Source organism: Triturus cristatus, chromosome 6 (assembly GCF_964204655.1).
Source record: "Triturus cristatus chromosome 6, aTriCri1.1, whole genome shotgun sequence".
Lineage (NCBI taxonomy): Eukaryota > Metazoa > Chordata > Amphibia > Caudata > Salamandridae > Triturus > Triturus cristatus.
The window spans coordinates 103,023,508-103,045,105 of record NC_140589.1 but is presented as its reverse complement, the minus strand read 5'-3'; the positions used below and the strand labels follow the sequence as shown (position 1 = coordinate 103,045,105).

The 21,598-nt window shown below is 47.4% G+C and overlaps 1 protein-coding gene across 1 annotated transcript in view; it reads right to left on the bottom strand.

Annotated features, from left to right (window-relative positions):
* Positions 1 to 5,455: 5,455 nt before the first annotated feature.
* MRPL14 (mitochondrial ribosomal protein L14) overlaps positions 5,456 to 21,598 on the bottom strand; it is a 54,206-nt gene continuing 38,063 nt past the window's right edge. Inside the window, exons 2-3 of the mRNA XM_085610289.1 lie at positions 10,495 to 10,573; positions 5,456 to 5,964 (exon numbers count right to left, since the gene is read on the bottom strand). Coding sequence (XP_085466415.1) covers positions 5,598 to 5,964; positions 10,495 to 10,571 — 444 coding nt within the window. The 5' untranslated portion in view covers positions 10,572 to 10,573 and the 3' untranslated portion in view covers positions 5,456 to 5,597. The remainder of the gene's footprint in view (positions 5,965 to 10,494; positions 10,574 to 21,598) is intronic.

Genomic DNA, 21,598 nt, shown 5'->3' with positions numbered 1-21,598 from the left:
TTAGGTCCAGAGGTCTAGGACTGGTCTCAGTGTTAAGTATTGTTTTGGTACTAAGAAGTATATGGAGCAAATTCCACCATCCGATTCCCACTGAGGGACTTTCTCTATGGACCACTTTGGATGAGTTCTTTGACCTCTTCTCGCAACTGTGTGAGTTCTTGTCTTTTGGGGAGACATGAGGCCGTGGTTTGATAAGTTCTATGCAGTAGCTGCGTCTTATAATATTTAAGATCCATTCATCTGAGGTGATGATCTCTATTCTTGGAGGAATCCTCTGCTTTTTCCCCCAATGGTGTTATGTTGCAGGGTTGTTGGTTGAGTCACTTGTTTGTTCCTCCCCTCGCAGGTTGCCCTCTGCCTCTGGGCATTTCATGAAAGGGCTGCCTCGCTGGGTGTTGCCACTGCTGCTGAGCAGGTTGTTGTGTGACCTGTTGGTTAAAGCCCCGCTGCTGGTGTTGTTGCTGGGTTGGGAAGAAACCCGCTCTTTCTGCAGATCTTCTGCTGGAGACACCTCTACTCCAGAAGGACCCTATGAATTGTAAGGCCACCATAGCCTAAGCGGTTTTGTTGTCCTTCTTGATTTGTTGGAGTGCTTTGTCAACGGCAGTTCCGACAAGAGCATCCCTTGTAAACGGCATGTTTATGACAGAAGCCTGTACCTCGGATTTGAAACCAGAGATCCAGAGCCATGAATGCCTCCTCAGTGTTGTGCCCGTGCACATCTGTCTGCTGGTGGAGTCCACCGTGTCCAGCGCAGATTTGAGTCAGGGATGTTTTTGACCTTCTTGATGACTGCTTTTGCTCTCTTTTGGAACTCCTTTGGGAGGTGTTGGTTGCATCGGTTCTTCCATTTCCTCCCATTGCTGGTGGCCATATCTGTTGAGGAGAGTGTTGGTTTCCATTGCATTGCCACCTCCCTTTCCAGCTTCTTACCTACCGGGTCCATCCTCTCGTTTCCCTTCTCGGGAGGTGGTCTAGTGGATGTGCGGGTGATGTTCCTTTTTCTGGCTGCGGCCACTATGGTAAAGTCTGCTGGTATGTTCCCCCAGAAGTATTGGGGGTCTTCAAGGAACGTTAATATTGTTTACCCTGCTCAAGGAGTAATCGTCCCAGCTGTGGCAAGTTCCTAGAAGATTTCCTTACCCTGGTCTATAATTCTGGGGAGCATAGGTATAGGTTCGCCTTCTGAAATGCAATCAGGGTTTCGAGGAGGAAGCATGATTCCGCCCTCTCTTCCTCTAGCTGGACCCCATATGCCTGCCACCCCTTTGTTTAGTCCATTATACATGGACAGGTTATTTGGGGGTGCACGCTTCGAGGGGTAGCTGTTGACTCCTTCCTCTGGGTATTTGGCCTCAAGATCCTGCCACTCTTCGTCAAACCGGCCTCGTTTCTCGATAGTGCTCGACTCTTTCCTCATAATAGAAGAGGTACAGCTCTTCCTCGTGTGGTTCCGGTATCTCGATGTCCAGCAAGTCTTCTCCCAGGTCCCTCAGCACGGATACGAAAGGCCTTGACGGAGTCATCAAATCCTTCTTCTGCTACAGGAGTGCTGCAATTTCAGGATCGAGTCAGCATGTTTTCTTTTCGACCTAGAGCGAGCGTTTGCCATCCGTTTTCGCGGAGGGCTTCCCCTTCGAGACGCTTTGCCTCCTTGGCCTTTTCCTTCTTCACCTCCTTTGCACCAGCCAACGTTGAGGTCTGTCCTGAAGGCCTGCCCCATCGTTGTCCTTTGGTCAGGATCTGTAGTTTGCGACGACCCTTAGTCATCAAATGTTTCTATGTCGATGCCGAGGTGGCCTTTGCGGTGTACTTTACCTTCCTCTTTTCGGTTTCCCTCGCCGCTTTCCTTATGGCTTATGCTCTTTCGAGGTTGACAACGCTCCCTTCAGCGTCCAGCTCTCCTCCCTGTGCCGGCTCGGCTTCTTCATTTTCTTCACCATCACTGGAGAGAGTCGGGTCCTTTAGGGATTCTTGTGGTTTCTGGGTGACAGCCATGGTGTGATATGAGAGTTGCTGCTTCAGTCTGGCCGAGAGAATTTTTGGTAGGAATCCAGAGCAGGCCTCATAGTCTTCGGTGCTGTGATCCGTTGGGAGGTACAGGTTACAGACCTCCTGTGGATCCCTCTGCTCAAACTTGTGGTGGCAGTATGGGGAGAATTTAAAGGGGGTGTTCTCCGGATTCCTTATCTGTCCCTCTCATCTGCATTCTCCAGTCATGTGTCCTCCAGCAATGGGGTTCTTCTCACCTCACCGAGGGGAGCTCTTGTTGCGTGCTTCAATGTTCCTCATGGCCTTCGGTTATTTTATGTGCATTTCGGTGACAAAACACGATTTCAGACAAACCACTAGATGGTTGAACAGATGTGCATCATGTGAATCTAGTAAAGGATTCATGCAGCAAAAACATAATTTGAACACTAGTACACAACTTCTCGCAATACAACTTTACATTGCAGGAAATCAGCTTAATACCTTCGCTAGCTGTCGAGAACAAATCAATATTCTTCAAGCAACAAATCAGAATAGTTTATTGGCAAAGGTTTTTAGGACAGCATTTGCTTGCCTTGTTCTAAGTATATTTCTTCTCAACTGCATCTTATTCTCCATTGGTTCATAAAAGGTAGAGTGGCTTCAAAGTTACCAACTAACCAGTAACCATTGCAGTGAATAGCAGGGCTCTCTCTTATGGATCACTTCCACCTAATGGGACCAAAACAGCAGCCTTAGATTCCAAAACTCTTGTAGCGTGCAACACTCAAAGAACACACATATGGTTCTCCTTATGCTTCTAGTTAATGACATCGCAGAGCACACTAATGACATCGCAGAGCACACATCTGAAAACTCCACCAAGATGATTTCACAAGATCTTCGCCACTTGTCTTTTGGAGCTAGAAACTCACAGAGCTGGAGTATTCTTAATAACACCAAAGATTGGAAGTAGAAAGCTCTCTGACAGGAGATATAGGTTAATGACTATTGCAGCTAGAGGCAATTAATTTCAAGGCAATGAATTATTGCCATTTCTAATGCAATGTGCAAGTCTGGATACAAACATACTGAACGCTTTCACTCATTTAACCCACTTTAGGGTTTACCAGCACCTGTCCATATCAATGCAAAGCAAATTTACTCTTGAAAAAGCGAGATAAACATACAGTTTGATTCAAAATGTTGGACTTGTTAAAGCCCGGGCTAAAAGAGCTCTTCTCTGTTCCACCAGAGACACACGTTGCTGCAGAAAGGAAATTCCAGTTCTTGTGGTTCTGCCTTATGAAAGGAGATAGGGCAAAGGATTTGTTAAAACATCACCACAAGACCTGAGCCAGATGTGAAATCTGCAAATACCCATTACAATGAATTTCTTTACAGAGAAACTACTACTAAAAAATATCAATGTATGTTTAACATTAGAACAATTTGACTTGATTTGAGTGGATTTGAATTTTGTAAAGAGCGAACAAATACCCAGAGGTGTCTCTGCACTAAGAAATAGGGAAACATGAAGAACACAGTTAAGACGTAGTGAAGAGCCAAGTTTTTAAAAGCTTGCGTAAACTCCAGAGAGAGGGGGCAGATTTTATTTCCAAAGGCAGCCGATTCCAGTTTTAAGTCGTACAAACCAAAAAGCTCTTACCTCCCCATGAAGAGAGCTTGTAGGGTGGCACCACCAGATTCTTGACCTAAGTGTCCTGTTAAGAATGTACCTTCTAAGCTTTTCTCTTAAGCAGGCTGGACCTTGTCCCAGAAGCACTTTATAGGTAATGCAAAGCGCTTTAAAGAGAATCCTTCCAGGCACAGGGAACCAGTGAAGCCTCACCACGGCCTGTGAGGCCCACTGGAACCTCAGTATTTTAATCAGCAATCTTGTTGTTCTCAAAAGGAAACTGATATAATTAATTTCCTTGCACCCAAAATGTATTTTCTCTCTGTCCTAAAATTATCCTAATTCTACCCATAACCTAACTTCAAGCTGAACCCTAATACAGTTATCCTTACCCAACCAAAGCTAGACCCCAGACCTAACCCTAAACTGAACTTGGTACTGTTATCATTAAACTTCACTCTAACCACAAACCGAACCATCATTCTAACCCGATCCAACCCTAAACTGAACCCCTAAAACGTATTTCCAATGATAACCGTTACCCTGTCCCTTTATAGCATCTCTAACCTCATTATGTAAATTTTTTTTTTGAAGTAAATATTTTTATGGGTTTTAAGTTTTTACAAAGCAACCTACAATTATTTTTGTTTGCAGACACTGTACTTTGCATCGGTTTCTGCCAATGTACTTTTATGTAACTTCTTTTCACTGCAGTTGTGGAACATGATTGATTTATTAAAGTATTTCTCCATTGAGGATCCCTTGCAATAGCATAGTCCAGTCTTGTAGCAAAGGGAGACCGCAGTTCTTGCACAGGACACATTGGGCTGAAGACAGCCTACTATAATGGCTGCTCCTCCTCCTCCTCTTGAATATTACCAATTATCTCAAGGTGGCCTAAACTGGGCTGCTATACTACTCCTTGGGGCAGGTCTGAGAGAACAGGACGAATGGCGCGGTCAGTAGAGCACCTCTTGGAACAAACATGGGCGCCGGCTACACCCAAGGACCTCGCTCAATGTATGACCAGCAAGAACTCTGTTGTAGCTTAAACGCTCGGCTCACAGCTTGGGAGACGAACACTGTTTTCAGGAGAAAACAAGTTACTCTTCAACTTTCCTTTGAACTCATGCCACCGCTCATTCAACGCTGGGCTAAGGAACTGGATTCAGATGCTAATTACTAGCTTTTTTCACTGTTCCCTCAATAAGATACACTTATTTTTACAGTTTACAGTTTTTGTATTAATTTATTTAGTTTGCTAACACAAATATCTTGTTGAAATCTCTGCATTTTCGAATAGTCCTCTGAAGCTGCCACTGATAGAAAGCACACAGCACTCTGGACGCCCCCTCCACACCCTCCCAAAAAAGGACCAGGCTCAGATAGCACTAGGGTCCAGCCCGTCAAGCCTCTAAATGGTAACATCGAACCAGGTTTTCAGTAGCTCCACAACCAATATTTAGGAGGTAAATGGGCATAACCAATTACAGTGGAGACCATTTGCATGTCTGCTTGCCTGAATGGGTGTTATCATATGGAGGTCCAATAGGCCCAGCCCTAGATACCAGTAATATAACAGGCATAGTACAGGAGACCACCCCTAGAGGATTAAAACTTCAAGCTGTAACACTATTTGTTGGGGCACTTTAATCCAGCTCAGCTGAGAGAAACCAAGGATTATGCACTCTTATCACAAGGTACATGTTGAATGGAAAGACCCCCCTTTTTTTTTTTAAACAAATGCACTGATTGCTGCAATGTTTACACAACACACCAGGGTGACCTCTCAAGCAGCACGAGTAAACCTGGCTCTTTTATTTATTTTGTTTATAAAAAAATAAAATAAGGAAGGAGTTCCAATCTGGATCTTAGCTCAACCTATGTCGCCTTGGCAGGATGCCTCTGCTTTTAATGTGAAGCGGACAATGCTACACGCACATTGTTTTTGTGTTCCACCCAATTTGCCCCGTCTTCTGTTTAATCTTTAAACGAAGGTCTGAGCAATGGCCAGTATCTTGGAGAACTCCCCTTCCCTCTTGCGCAGAATATTGGGAATTGGTGTCTTGATGCGGGTGCCCACAGGGTTCCCATTGTCTTCGATGAGGACGACGTTGTTGGAATCAAACCTTGGTGTCATTCTGGGGCCTGGCATCTTATGGCCCACAATGAGCGCTTTTTTCTTCTGCCCCTTTATGGCTAGCAAGATCATGTCTCCTACTTTTCCGATTCCATTCTTGTTGTACACATGGATGCACTTTGGTGGTCGGTGGTAGGGGGTGTTGCCAAGGGAGCTATTGTCAACCACGCGAACACGGGTCATCTTCTGAATGGCACTGCAGGATGCGGTGATGCTGAAAGAATGAAAAGAGGTAAGGAACAAATTAAAGCCTTTTCACTTGGATGGATTCAACAAAAAGCGATCCAACAAAAAGCAATACAACTGAAGGGTTCCAGTGCTCAAGAGATACACATCCTGAGCTCTGGAGTCACAGGTTCATTATTAATGTAGAAGAAGGACTGTGGAGCTTGGATTAATCTGCTGCAATGGAGAAACTTTTACTGGCTATTCAAGTTTTTCCGGGTTTTTTTTGTTTTTTGGGGTGGGATAAGTAATTCGGTTTGTATCACAATAGAGGGAAACAAACGTCTAGCAGAAATACATCATCAAAAAAATGTTACAGAAAGAAATCCAATAAAGATGTAGAAACAGAAAACATATCAATCTGGTTAATAGGAAAAAAGAATACAAATAAAACAAACATATACGAAAATAGACTACAAACTTAGTCACAATAACCTAGCGTATAATTCAATGGCATTACACTAAGTTGCAAAACTAGGTGCGAACAACCTGCAACAGCCACCTGGAAGTAGACTTCCAGAGGAGATACTGCTCAGCAAGCAGAAGAAACAGTGAAAATTGTGGTTGACCAGCCTATCTAAATGGGTAATTACATAGCGAAAACAATGCGTAGAGTATTCGGGCAAAAGACAAGTGCATGAGAAAGTAGATAATATACCGGACGAAAGTGTGGTGTTAATTTATAGTGCAATCCAGTAAAACTGATATGGGTTCTTGCTACCTGGTACTAGTGGGTTCAATTTAAGTGTCCCTAGAATTTAGTTTAGAAATGGGATCTGCTATTGCCAAACATCCTTATAGCTACTGACAAATTCGAACCTGAGCTCCACTTTCCACGTGCCCATCAGTGTATGGCTCATTTGTACTCAGATTGGGTCACACTGCCAATTGCATTCTCAAAGTGTTGCAATGCTGCGTCTCGTGTTTGAGAATTCTTGCTAATGCTTGGCAGGTGAAGTGCATCTTTGTCACTATTTTAATTACAGTGAACGTCACTGAATTAAGAGGTCTTGTAGCCATTTTGTTTTCACTCAGACAGACCGAAGTCATGATGATTGTGTGAATTACTTGGGGAGTTTATAATTTAGGACCAATCCAATAAATCATTTTTAATTCAAGGAAATGTATATATTGTGGCAGAAATGCAGAGCATATAGGTGTCAAACCTCCACTCTGGGAGGTGGTAATTATCTAAATAAATGGCCCACCATGAGACAGAATAGAAATCAAGAAGGTCAAAAAGGAAAGACATAATATATTACTCAAGAACCAATAAATCAATGTCTGTGTGTTGGACAAGAAGGAACTGAGTAGAGTTCACCCCTAATTTATGCGAATCAGATAAACAGGCCAACGCTACACATGCCATCGACACCCCCAGTTATCAAGCTCCTCAATTTGGAAATCCAAAAAGCATGCGTGTGCTTAGCCCTGCCAAAGGCAGGTTGGTTAATTGAAAAGCCAGATCACCATCTTCTTAAGAAATTCAAGAAGAGAGAATTAGGTTCGGATGTGGAGTTGGAGGTATTTCCACGCGTTAGGAGTGATGTAAGAGAGCACCGGCCCACCTGATCTGATTCTGTGTATGCGTGGGATGTGTGCGAGTCCTGCAGAGCGAAGGTGTCTAGATGCTTGGTGGAAGGAGATGCGACTCTTTAGGCTAGTGGGGCCCCAGCTGTGTAGTGTTTTTAATGTGTAAGAATGGAGTTTGAATTGAGTGCGTTTGTGTATCTGGAGCCAGTGTAGATCCTTGAGTTGTGGTGTGATGTGAGTTCTGTGTGGGAGATGGAGGATGTCTGGCTGTTGAGTTGTGGACGGCTTGTGGTTGTCTAGTGAGTTGCTTGGTAATCCCTGCGTGTTCCCATAGTAAACTTTGCTGGTGACTAGGGCGTGAGTGAAAGTTTTTCTAGTGTTGCTTGGGAGCTATTTGAAGATCTTCCTCAGCATCTTCAGGCTGTGGAAGCAGGATGCAGTCACAGTGTTAACCAGTGCGGCCATGTCCAGTTTGCTGTTAATGATTATTCCGAGGTTCCTGGTGTGGGTTCTGGGTGTGGGTCTGAGTTTGGCCAGCCAACAGTTGGAATCCCATAGTGAGGTGTTTTTGCCGAAGATCACTATTTCTCTCTTGTCAGTGTTGAGCTTGAGACGGCTAGCTTTCATCCAGTTAACGATTTCGGACATGCAGGCTTTGAACTGGTTTCCTGTGTTGGGAGGGTCTTGTCCCATGGGGAGAGTATGAGTTGCAGGTCATCTGCATAGGAGAGGATTTTTATGTTGGGTGAGCAGATGACGCTAGCCAGAGGTATCATATGCGCTGTAGAGAGTGGGGCTGAGGGATGAATCTTGAGGGATGGGCAGATGAGTTTGCAGACGTCCGAGAATTAATGTGCCAGGCTGACCGCTTGTGTTCTATCCAATATGATGGAGATCCAGCGGAGACTGCACCACTGGGTGCCAATATTGTGCAGTTGCCTGATGCCGATGGGGTGTGAGACGGTGTCAAATGCTGCAGAGTGTTCCAGGAGAATGAGGGCTTCAGTGTCTCCTCTGTCAAGTATTATGCAGATGTTGTCACAGGCAGGGAGGAGTTCTGTTTTCGTATTGGAGATGGGCCTGAATCTGGACTGCAGGGTGTCAAGGAGCTGGTGGTTGCTGAGGTGGCTGGTGAGGCATAGGTTGAATGGTTTCTCGAAGTCCTATGCAGGTTATGGTAAGCGGGAGATGGATCTGTAGTTGGAAATCTTGGCTGGATCAGCGGGAGACATCCTTTACTACGCAACCTTTACAAGGCGATACTTTTACATCACAGTTTTCACAACGCAAGTCGTTACAACGACTTGCGCTGTACACAAAGGAATAGTATAATATACTATTCTAACACCTTCCATACTGTCCGCACAGACTGGAGTTGGAATAGTAAAGCATACTATTCCAGAGTCCAGCGCCCCAGGCACAAGTCGTTGTAAGGACTTGCATTGTAAAAACCGCAATGTAACATACCGCATTGTAATGGAACGCGTTGTATCGTCATATATTCGGATCAGCTTGTGGTTTCATGAGCAGAGGCATAATGGTGGCATGTTTCCAAGTGTCCGGGAATGTGGCCGAGTTGATGGAGGCATTGAGAAGGAGTACTAGTGCTTCACTGATCTGTAGGAATCCTTTGGTGAAGGCGTGGTGGGACAATGGTCAGATGGAGCGCCCGAGTGGATGGCCTTCATGGTAGCAGCGATTTTGACAGTGGTGAAGACAGGCCACGAGGTCAGGGCTAATTTATCAGTCGTGAGTTGTGAAGGTGACTGGGTATGGTTGAAGGTCAAAGTTGCTATAGATGGAGGGGATTCTGTTACAGAAGAATTCCAAGAGCTTGTTGAAAAGGTCTTGTGAGTGGTTGATGTTGCTGGAGGCGCAATTAAATCTTTGATAATGGCGAAGATTTCCTTGCTGCCCTTAGTGCTGATGTTGATGCAATCTGCAAGAGCTAAACGCTAGGTGTTCCCTATCTGCTGGTGGTGGCATCTTAGGTCTGATTTGAAGATTCCTTTATCTGCAGTCTAATTTTTTTCCATTTTCACCCCAGTTGCTTGCAGTGGCATTTCATCAGCCCAAACTGCTCTGTGTACCAGGTGGCGTATCGTCTGGATCTTGCCGTTGGGTTGTGCTTGAGGGGAGCCAGGGTGTCTGCACATGCAGTGATCCAGCTGTTGAGGTTTTCAGCAAGTAGACGGTGTGTTCAGGCCGGTGCTCGTAGAGGGCAGAGGTCCATTCCTTTTCTGAGATGCTTTTCCAGCTGCTAAAGCGGTTTTGGTAGTGGTAGGTTTGTGATGGTGTCAATTGGCTATTCAAAACTGACAAGGGCATGGTCTGTCCAGCTCATTGTTGCTGGCTTGTCGACTGTGATGTTGCAGATTGAGAAGGAAATTGGGTCCAATAGTAGTCTGGTTGTGTGGGGGAGTTCGGTAACGTGCTGGGTAAGAAGAAGATTTCCAAGGTTTTCTAGAAGGGCCATAGAGTTTGGGTCAATGCGGTCTTGTAGGTGAAAGTTAAGTTCTCAGATGAGGATGGAGATGCTGGCATTGATAGTTGATTACAATATTATGCTGCCAATCTTGCTTGTTTATTATGTATTGTCTTTAAGAAAATCTGGACTTTCCTTTACTAACAGCTAGGAAAATTCACACTCTTCGAGTACCTTCAATCCACAGCGTGTCAAACACAGTCTCTTATCCGATGACTTCACAGCTTGATCCATATAGAGTGTAGTCAACATAAGCTGTGATTTCCTTCACACTACACTGTTTTCCAAATCTACAAACTCTTGGGATGTTTGAAAAGGACATACTCAGAGTACATACCAGCATATGCTGTTAGCTGCTCCATCCTTCTTTGTAATGGTGGATGTCTACTGTTGAAGCATCTGTGATGTTATACATGGAAAAGAGATTGCAATAACAAAGACCTTCCCACAACCCCAATGATGCCACGTTCAACACTTTCCGCACAGCAATTGGAATATTACCTGAATGTGCGCTGGCAGAGGGCGCTGCTTACTGGGTAACTCAAGAGCGCACTCGCACTTCTCTGGAGTAGAGCCATGGCTGTGTGAGAAAGAATACAACATTGGCTGAAAACCAAGACGTGGATAACACAAAGCTTACCACATCATGCAAGTCTTGACACACACTGAAAATTAGGTAGCATCACTCAACATACACAAAAGAAAAGAGGTAACCTCATCAGGAGCTAGCCAGTAGTAAACGTCTTGAAATCACAGCTCAGTTGTGATTGGGAGGCAATATGATTTAATTGCAGACAGAGACAAAGGTTCTAATCTCAGTTTCGGCAACTGAACCAAAGGCATTGTGTTATTATGGGCAAATCAATTCATTTTACTTTACTTAAAATTGAAAATATGTCCTATGTAATAATAGTATGTGTTTGCCTATATCAAAAGAATCAACTTTGGTCCAAAACCTTGTGATGTGCACATAGGTTTTGAATATTGGGGCGATTTAGGGAATACTTGTGATTGTGATAAATACTCTACATTTACAGGTATAAGACATATGTACACGAAATATCCTGTACATTAAAACACACTAGGCTAATGCTCAAAGAAGAACACTAAATCTCACCATTACACTAATGACGCAAAACCAGATTATGTTTCCCGACACCAGACAGTCAACGCCTCAAACACTGATTACACCTCATCCATTCCTGGAGGTCTAGAACCTACCTGAAGCTTAAACATATCAAAACAGAAATCCAGTTATTTCTCTTTCAAGTTAAATACTTTATAGACCTCTGTCTCTAAATCTCTGTTCACCATTGTTGGCAATCCTTAATATGCAATAAAACAACAAAAAAGTACCCTAAATATTTTGTAGGAGGCAGTCGTCCACCTCCAACACTGGTACAAGCAGCTGTGCTAGACAGTTACTGTCACACAATTAAAATGAATTATGGCACAAGTGAACAAGTTACTTACCTTCTGTAATGCCTTTTCTGGTAGAGACTCAATCTAACCGCAGATTCCTCACATTATGATTTTCCCCAGGTGCCAGACTAGATCAGAAGGATTTTGACAGCAATTCCCTCACGTCTCGGTAGGTTAAGTCGTGCAGCTCTGCATCTGGTCTGTCCCACCCCAAATGTGGCATCAGGGCCCCTGTATCTGAGCCACCTCTGTGCGTCGACGTCTGTTTCTTTCAGATATCCGTCAAACAGATGTGGACCCCATAAAAAACAGAATATGCCGTGTGAAGAAGTCTAAATAGGGATCTTATTCATGGACTTTATGAGTTCATTCCACAGAACGGGGAGGAGGTAGGATCAGGTGTCAGGTGAATCAGTGTCTCTACCAGAAAAGGCATTACCAAGGACATCAACATTTTCTTCAGATAGAGACTAATCGCAGATTTCTCAACTTCTGAATAGATACCAAAGCAGTACCTGACCAGGTGGTGGATCTGTGGGATGGCTCAGACCAGAAAATCCTGCCCGTCCTGCCAGACCTGGCTGTCCAGGCAACAGAGCTTTATGAACGTGTGTAGGGACGTCCACGTGGCAGCCCAACAGATGTCCAGGAATGGCACACCATGCACCAGTTATCAGCCTTTGCTCTGTTGGAATGAGCATGCAAGCCTTCTGGGGGTTGCGTTTTGGCTAACCCATTGCAGATCTTAATGCGTAAAATTATGCATCAAGAGATTGGCCCATTCTGCATCACTTTTCCCTTTTTTGCTCCACAGAGTTCAGTGTCTAATCATTGGTCTCTGGTCCAATCGATTTAAAAGCTGAGGGCCATCTTAGGGTCATGACGTGGAGCTGTTCCTCCTGTTTACAGGGATGAGGTGGACCATAAAAAGACTATGTTGAAGGGTGTGATTACCTTTGAACGAAAGCAGCATTCCTGCCGGAGGACCAGCTTTTCCGGAAAAAAGGATGTATAGGATTGTTGTATGGGCAAGAGGTGGCTCACTCAAAGGGCAGATGCTGTGGCAATGAGAAACACTGTCTTTATAGAGAGCAGACAGAAAGCAGCTGTGCATCGGTTCAAAGGGGGTGCATATCAGGCAGGTAAGAACCTTGCATTCAAGGGTTGAACATTCTAGGAGGAACAAAAGAAAACAAACTTCTCCCAGCGTTCTGCATGGACAGTTTTGGTAGATGGACGCCTGGCTACCAAGATGGCACCAACTACTTGGGTGGAGAGATCAAAAGTCATCAACCATCGCAGTTCAACTTCCATGCATGGAGGTTCAGACTGTGCAGCCTCGGGTGCAAGACTCAGCCCTGCTGTTGCTATAGAAAGACCTCAAAGCAGGAGCAGCCAGATTTGAGGACAAATGCTCATGGCCGAAATTTCCGGATATTCCACTCTCCTTCCCTAGTCTCAAGCCATCAGGATGTCTGGGTCCCACCATTCTTGACCTTTTTTTTTTTTAGCACTCAGGGAAACAGAGGTAGGGGTGGAAAAGTGTACAGGAGTCCCGAGTCCCAGTCCTGGTGAAAGGTGTCTCTGAGGGAGACCCAACTTGGGAACACCAACATACAAAATTTTGGACAATGCACGTTCTCCTTGGTGCCGAATAGATCATGCCAGGGTTCTCCCAATATTTGAAAGATGCCCTGAACCTCCTCCAAGTAGAACTGGCATTCGTAATCTGTTAGGTACCGTCAGCTGAGTTCATCCGCCCTGCTGTTTAAAGATTCTCTCAGGTGTTGGGCAATCAGGGAGATGATTTGAGTGTTCGGCCACTTCCAGAGTCATAGGGACTCCTGGCACAGGACCTTCAGCCCCAACCTGCCGGTTTGTTGCAGTTGTGTTGTCTTTAAGCACCGGTACCCATTCTCCCTTGATGGTCGCGACGAATGCCTTAAATGCCAAGCAAATTGCTCGCAACTCTAGAAAGTTGATGTAGAGATGAGCCTTCGCCAGAGATCAGTCCTCTAATCGCCTTCTCTCCCAGATGACCTCCCCAACCCAGCAATAATGTATCTACCATGATCATTAACTCTGGGAGAAGTAGGAAGAGGCATCTGGCACAGGTCCAACTGTGGGTGAGCAGCCACTACTACAGATCGTTCGCAGTCTTCTCTGACACCTGGATGGAATCAGACTGGTTCCCTTGCTGCTGAGCACACAGATTTTCAGATTCTACTGCACAACTGGCATATGCCACCTGGCATGGTTCACATGCAGGATGTAGGAGGCCAAGAGCCCCAGAAGCCTCAGAGCTGCTCTCACTGAGACCAAGGCCAAAGGTTGAAACATTAGGATCATACCTGAATATCCTGGACTCATTGAAGTTGAGGTAAGGCTCTTAAGCGTATCGTAATCAAGATGGCACAAATCAAGGGGAGTTGCTGTGAAGGAGTTAGGTGTTACTTCGGCACGTTGATGGGAAAGCCCAATGTTGTCAACAGGTTGTCCGTCGTCTGGAGGTGGAGGACCATTGTTTGAGGTAAGCTTGCCTTCAGCAGCCAGTCTTTGATGTATGGGAACACTAATAGTCCCAACCATCGAATATAGGCTGTGACCACCACCGTTACCTTAATGAACACCTGAGGGCCACTGGTAAGGCCAAAGGGGAGGCCAGAGAACTGAAAGTGGTCTTGGCCTACCTGAAACCACAAGCAACATCTGTGGGATTGCTGGACATGGATGTGAGAATAAGTGTCCTGCTAATGCAATGCCACCATCCAGTCTTCTGGATCCAGAGCAGGCAAAATTAGGAACAGGGTGACCATTTTGAACTTTTTCTTCTGTATGGTATGAAGGCCTCTGTTCTTCTGAACCAGGAAATAATGGAATAGCAGCCAGTCACAATCTCGAATATCAACACCCTATTGTTCTCTTGGCTTAGAGAGCCTGAACTTCTCCACAGAGTATAGACATGTGGTACTCTGGGAGGTGTTGTGGTGTGGCAGGAAAATCCGGGGGTACATTACTGGGTAGGGAATAAACGTGTTTCACAATTCATAGCAGATACGTCCTCCCACCAGGTGCTCATGAGCCACAGGGGGTTTATTAAAGCAGTTTTGTGGCAGCTGCACGAGGGGAAGGGGGCTGGGGTTTGGGTAATGTGTCACCCCTGGGAACCTTGATGCTGTTGGCCTGTTCTTCTGTCTCTACCTCGAAAGAAGTGAGAGTCATGCTATTGTCAAGGCACACTCTGGCATCTCTGCTGGTATCCCCTGCTAAAGCCTTGAAATTGGCTGAACTGCTGGAGGAAGTGGTGAGCAGGCAGAGCTAGGCCTAGATAGTGTGCAGTGGCTTTGCTCTCTATATATATTTCCAAGACAGGGTCTGCTTTTGCTCCACAGAGTCTAGATACATCAAAGGGCATGTTCATTAAGGATTGCTGAACATCATTCGAAATGCCAATGGAGAGAATCAAGACATGGCGTGTAAGCACTACGCTGGTCCCAACCGCCCTACCTAGACAGTTGGTTGTTTCCAGAGCTGAATATATGGAGTACCACATGCTTCCTGGTGGTCCGTAATGGGGCATTGCAGGGTTGCCCCGATGTAATCAGGGACAGCTAGCAAGATGTCCTCCACTCTGCCCCACAACACACGCTAGAGGCTCCCCATCCAGCAGCTGGTACTTACTGATCAGAGGGCAAGGCTGATGGATAACAACATGTGGTAGGCAAAGGTTTCCATTTAATTTGACTCCCTGTCTGATGGGGTAGTTGGAAACGTGCTGGAATTGAGTCTACTTGTAGATGCCTGCACCACCAGACTTTCCAGGGTGGGGTGTTGGATGAGGAATTCCTGATCTTCGGGGGAATGTCTATGTCACCTTGCAATTTGTCTGTTAACTGGGGGGCTAGATCCTGGCTTTGTCCAGCAGTATGTCCGATAGGGTGTCATTAAAAGGGAGGAGAGATTCCTGGTTAGTTTGGCCTGAGGACCTCAGTGAGGACTAATGTTGACTTTGTGGTTGGTAGGGTGAGGTCAAGACTTCTGCTGTCCACCAAATTACTGTAGCAAAGGAAGCAGATTCTTCTGTGGCAGCATTAGGGGTAGATAGGTCTGGTAAGGTGTCCAGGCCACTGGCATCCTGCAAATCCATAAACATGTTTTCATGTAAGGGCTCTCATCTTCAACATTATCATCATCATCATAATGAAGTTCAGGATCTGAGTGGGAGTAAAAGTAGGTTGCCTGTGATCTCAGCAGCCAGGAGGGTTGTGGTAGAGCTCCCTGGTCTGATACGAATATTGGCTCCCCAACCGGTGTTAATGTTGGCTAGGCTTTCCTGTTTTCAGTTTCTATTTTTGGTAAATTCTGGTGGGGTTTTTTCAATACCTTAAAAAACACAGTGGTTATTAGTGGTTACACATTTTCGCACCGTTAAAAATAACAAAAACTGTTTTTCCGGTGTTTATGGAATTTGAATTTAATTTGAATTATTGCCTGTCTTCTGCACTGGTAGAGCATGTGTATAGATAGCGAATGCACAAGGTATACGAGGTCCAAATACATTTTTACTGCATCAAAATGGCCTACAAAGTCAATAGCATTCTTCATTATCTCTGAAGATTGTAAAGATACTTTCAGCATACCATCTAGCAAGTGCTTGGTAACAACATTATTTTCACATATACCTGTCACTACATCTTGCATTGAATGTTTAAAGCCTGGGGTGCTTGGCAATTCACTTACAATCAATACTGACTCACTAGAAAAGGGGGCTGATGTATTAAAGGATTTCACCTCTCTCTGTCTGTGAGTAAATGTGATGATACATGTTAGGTTAAATGGCTGGTTTCATAAGAATTTGTCCTATCAGTGAAATCAAATGTAGCCAAAATATCAAATACAATTTTGATTTTTCATGATTCTCTACAGTTTATTGGCCCAGTCTTTCTTGATGCTACCTTGTATAACAAAGTTACATTGTATTGGCCCCTTCAGGAAGGAATGACAAGCATTTGCAATGCAATAGCTCTCGCATTCGCAAACGTTTGAGCTATTGGCATTGTAAATGACAAACCTTTTATCTATGTGTAGGTTTTGAAACTTTATGCTACTTTGAGCATTGACATTGTTTTTTGCAATGCCTTTTATTTTTATTTTCGTTTTTAAAACATAAATAAAAGGCTTTGTCATTTACAATGGTAATAGCTTAAACTCGCGTAAATGCGAGACCTATTGCATTGCAAATGCTTTTTTTTTGTTTTGTTTTTTTGAAACCGTTTATTACAAATCTCAATAAGATACAATTATGGGCCCACAACCTTCCGGCCGGCCGCTAGGAATGGCAGAAACATATGGCATACGTTCATAGAACCCTTGGCATTACAAAGGAGCATAAGCAGGAGTCATCAACATCATGGGCCACAGCCATAATACGTCACAGTGCGGTTTCATTTTATACAAACAACAAAAAAACAACACCCACAAGGCTACCCTACAGTCGAAAGTAACAGCACGTGCTCCCAAAAGGGGGAACCCCAACTATTAGAGGAGTCCAAAGAGGGGAAGGGAAACAGAGCGAGGACTGGGGGAACCTGTACCCGGGGCTAGGGGAAGGGGTCAGCTAAGGGGACGGGGCTGGTGAGGCAGCAGGCAGCAATGGTGGCGCGCAAATACTCCCACGGTAGGCGTTCCAGGGGCCCCACACTTTCACCCATGTCGCAGGCTTACCCCTCGCCACATACACCACCTTTTCTCGAAACATGCACCAGTCCATGTGCTCTTTCCAGGCCGACACCGTCGGGGGTTTCTGGGATCCCCACAGTTGCGCAATGTCACGCTTAGCAATCATATATCCCAGAGTCACCCACCACGTTTGCGGAGCCGAGTAGTCAGTTGGTTCCCACACATTCAGCAGGCATCTCCTCGCTTCCAGCAGCAGCGCAACACGCGTAACCACTCGCAGGACCTCGTGCACACCGCGCCAGAGTCGCTCCACCTTCGGGCATTCCCATAAAATGTGCAGGAAGGTCGCCACGGCACCACAACCATGCTTACACAAACCATCCACAGTGTAGCCCATGCGCAGAAGCCTTGGCCCCGTCATGTAGACCCGGTGGAGTATTTTGAGCTGGACGAAGCGAAGGCGAGCCGGTATAGCCACCTCCTTCGGAGAGGCCACCGCGGAGATCCAGTCCTCATCGTCCAATTCCAGACCGTCAGCAACACAAGCCTCGCGAAGGCCAATCAGCAAGCCCGATCGATCATTAATCAATTTTTTATAAATAAGGGAGATCGTACTATCTGGGACGTGGCCATCTAGCACTCTATCCTCCAGGGGGGAAGACTCCGGGATGGAGGCGACGTCTGGGAAGACGGAGCCCAGTGCATGACGGATCTGCAGGTATCGAAAGTATTCACTAGCCTGCAACTGAAACTCCGTCTGCAGCATCTCGAATGTTTTAAATCCTCCCCTCGACCAGAGATCCCCCACTGTACTGATGCCTATCATGTCCCATTTCGCGAAGCCCTTCGAGGTCCAGAGAGAGCCCAGCTTCTCAGACGCATACAGCGGTGACGCCCGGGTCAAACGGTCCTTCCACCCCATAGCTGCATTAGCCGCATGCCATACTCTGATCATGACACGCGTAGGTCCCGTCAAGCGAGCATCGGGCGCGCCAGAGTAGAGCGCTCGATTGTAGTCGCCACCGGGCAGTAGCATCTTGTCCATCTCAAACGCCGGGTTCAAGGCGGGCCCATAGAGGCCATGGTTAATTGCAGCTAGCTGGGAGGCCCAGTAATACCGTTTAATGTCCGGGAGGGCTATCCCCCCGTCATACCATGGGAGCGTCAACTTCGCCAGAGCAATCCGCGGCCTCCCGTCCCAGAACAGGCGGCGCTGTAAACTCTCCACCTCACGGAAGTAGCGCGCCGGGACTGGATCCATAGTGTTCTGGAGAGTGTATAAGAAACGTGGCAACGACATCATCTTAAACACCGCCGCCCGGCCGAGCGGCGAAAGCGGCAGGCGCCGCCAACGCACGACGTCCTCCTTCAAGCGCTGGAGAGGGGGAAGCAAGTTCCGCTCGTAGCGAGCCTCTGGGTCCAGAGTAATGTAGACACCCAGGTATCGAAACCCTTGAGAGGCAATCTGAATCGGACAACCCGGCGGAAGGACCGGAGCCTCCCCAGTGAGCACATACACGCATGATTTAGCCCAGTTGATGACAAGGCCTGAGTTCCGGCCGAATGAACGTAAAACATCGACCAGGACTATGAGTGACTTACGTGGGGAGGCTAGATACAAAAGGATGTCGTCAGCGTATAGGGACACACAGTCCTCATACTCGGGGGTCCAACGGAGACCACGGATGGAGGGGTGCCACCGCAGCCACTCCGCCAGGGGCTCCAAGGCCAGCGCAAACAGGAGCGGCGACAAGGGGCAGCCCTGTCGCGTGCCCCGACCCAGCTCGAATGGGGCCGAAACTCTTCCATTCACCACCACCTGCGCCAATGGGCCCGAATACAACAGTTTGACCCAACTGATGAAGCCCGGGCCGAATCCAAACCTCGCCAGCATCGCCCAAATGTATGGCCACTCCAGCGTGTCAAACGCCATAGTGGCGTCTAAGGACGCTGTTAGAAATGGGATTTCTGGTTGGCTGAGGCTTGCGCCAAAGCCAGGCAGAAACCACCACTCTAGTCAGGGCTGGGGAGTTACACGCCAAAGATAACCCCTGCTCACCCCCTTGGTAGCTTGGCACGAGCAGACAGCCTTATCCCTGAGGCGATGTGTAAAGCGTTTGCGCGCGCACCCAGCAACAACACCCAAGGCCCACCACAAAGGAAACTCCCCACAAGGTATTCTATAAAAATAGCCTTTGTATTATACACAACACATTAGATAAAAACACACACTCTACAATGTGCCAACAGGCACGGGCAGAATTTACAAGGGATCATATATACAGGGGACAGGGCCACATGGACCACTGTCAGGAATTAGCACTTAGAACATAGCACAATCACCAATAGTAAACGTAGAACATAACACAAAGTAACTGTAGAGCACAACCAGCCTCTACTGGCGCAATAATGACCTCAGCGTCATCACACTAGCATCAGGTATAAAACCTATCCTGCATCTATCACAGGGGCATAAATCACATTATGCAATTCTCGCAAGTCTAACGCCTTAGACCTAGCCACCTAAGTATACCTACACTAGGGGCGTACATAACACAGGGAAGTACATTCTCCCTACCATCAACCTAAACAAGGTAAAACAACCTTCTAGGCAGAAATAACCACATTTAGAGGTATAAGACACAGGGTGCGCCAAACATACTATACACAGTACATTTCCTAGCACCCAAAAGCATATTAGAGTCCAGGACGCACCAGAACCTAAACGTAGCAGCTGCCCACTACTTGCTGGGCAGCTGGGGACAAGCACAGGGCCTAAACGCTGCAGCTGGCACTAAGTGCTGCGCAGCTGGGGAAGGCAAATAAGGCATGGGCTCTCAATGGCCCTTCAAATGATGTCACAGACGTTGGAGCCACCTAGGCTCTAGAACGACATGTCCCCCTAGCGTTGGAGCCACAGAGGCTCTAAAGAAACAACCATGTCCCCCTAGCGTGGGAGCCTCTCTGGGCTCGAGAAACAATTAATTTGCCTCAGAACGTTGGAGCCACGCAGGCTCGGAAACCAACTGTGCCCTGCATTGGAGCACCCTGGCGCTTTAAATAAACATGCCCCCGAGGTGTGGCAGCATGGGCACCACTGGCCGGGGGGGGGACCCCCACTGGGGCCCTTACCCAAAGTATAACCCCCGTTGGAGCGCCCTGGCGCTCAAAACCAACATACATGGGCCCTTCGTTGGAGCCTTCTTGGCTCTGTAATAAAGAATACTCTGCACGTAGCAGAGGGGGGGGGACGCCCGCACTCACCGTTTGCCTGGGAGGCTGCGTCTCCCCCCTGCGGCGTCTTCTACTTTACCCGGGCCCCCTCCTGGGACCCGGGACTCTGCAGGGGCACTCGGGGAGGCGGGGTAGGCTCCCGTCCTCTCCGTCTTCTTACTGAATGCCGGCGCGGACTCTCCTCTCGTGGGGCTTCCCTCGACCCGGAAGCCCCGCCCACGGAGTCCCTGCCTTCCGGGTCGCGCTGGGTAGCGGCCCGGAGGGAATCCAATGCGCGGCTCGGGCCGCGGCGGTGACTCCATCACGGCTCAGATGCGGGGTGGGCAACCGCGAAGGCACAAGACAACAGGCGGCCATGCGGGGTGGGCACCCGCGAGATCAGGAAATCGATTAAAGAGGCTAAAGCGCGGGGTGGGCACCCGCATTAATTAGGCAATAAAAAATGAAGACGCAGGGTGGGCACCTGTGCACCCTAAGCAATCAAATTCGCGGGGTGGGCACCCGCAAGGCACATACCATGGGGGAATCCCTGGGCTGGGGATTCCCTCCTCGCTCGTCGTGCAGCGCCGTTCTGCGAGGCCCACGCGCTCCCAGGGCGCTTGGCAGGCTAACAAGCCTTAGTAAAGCAAAAGGACCAGCAAAAAGGTCCCCAAGGTCCTGAGGGCATCCAGGGGGCAAGGTAGGGCCCAGGGGCCAGCACACAGGGCCCTCCAGCAGGGAGGTAGCCCCCATGGCGGTCCCTCCTGGGCCCCTCCAGCAGCAAGCCCCCCCCTGTCAGGATCCAAAAAGAGAACCAGCAATAAAGCGCTCACCAGGCGCTAGAAGTACAGTCCTCCAATATCCAGGACATCCAGGGGCTGGGCAGGGCCCAGGGAGGCAAGCCTTCCCCTGGGCCCCAGCAGCAGCACGCCCCTGGTAGATTCAAGACAGAACAAGAACATTTTGTAAGGGGACACAGCCCCTTTTTATACACCAAATCCCTTTGTCTGGGTTCAGGGTGAGGGGGAAAACCAGTCGCAGCTGGTTGGGGAGCACCCTTGATGTGCTCAGCCCCTCACTCTATTCACTGGCAGGGCTAGGGTCGTCAGTCGCACCACAGGGGGCGGAGCTAGCAGTGTGTGGGGAAAACCCTGCCCTATTCAGGTCCAAGGTGCACTCCTCCCCAGCCATCAGCATGCTAATCTCACACTCACCACTGGGGCAGACCCAACCAGACTCCTGGAGCCAGGCTCACCAGCCAGCTCCAGCACGAATGGGACACGTGCGAGCA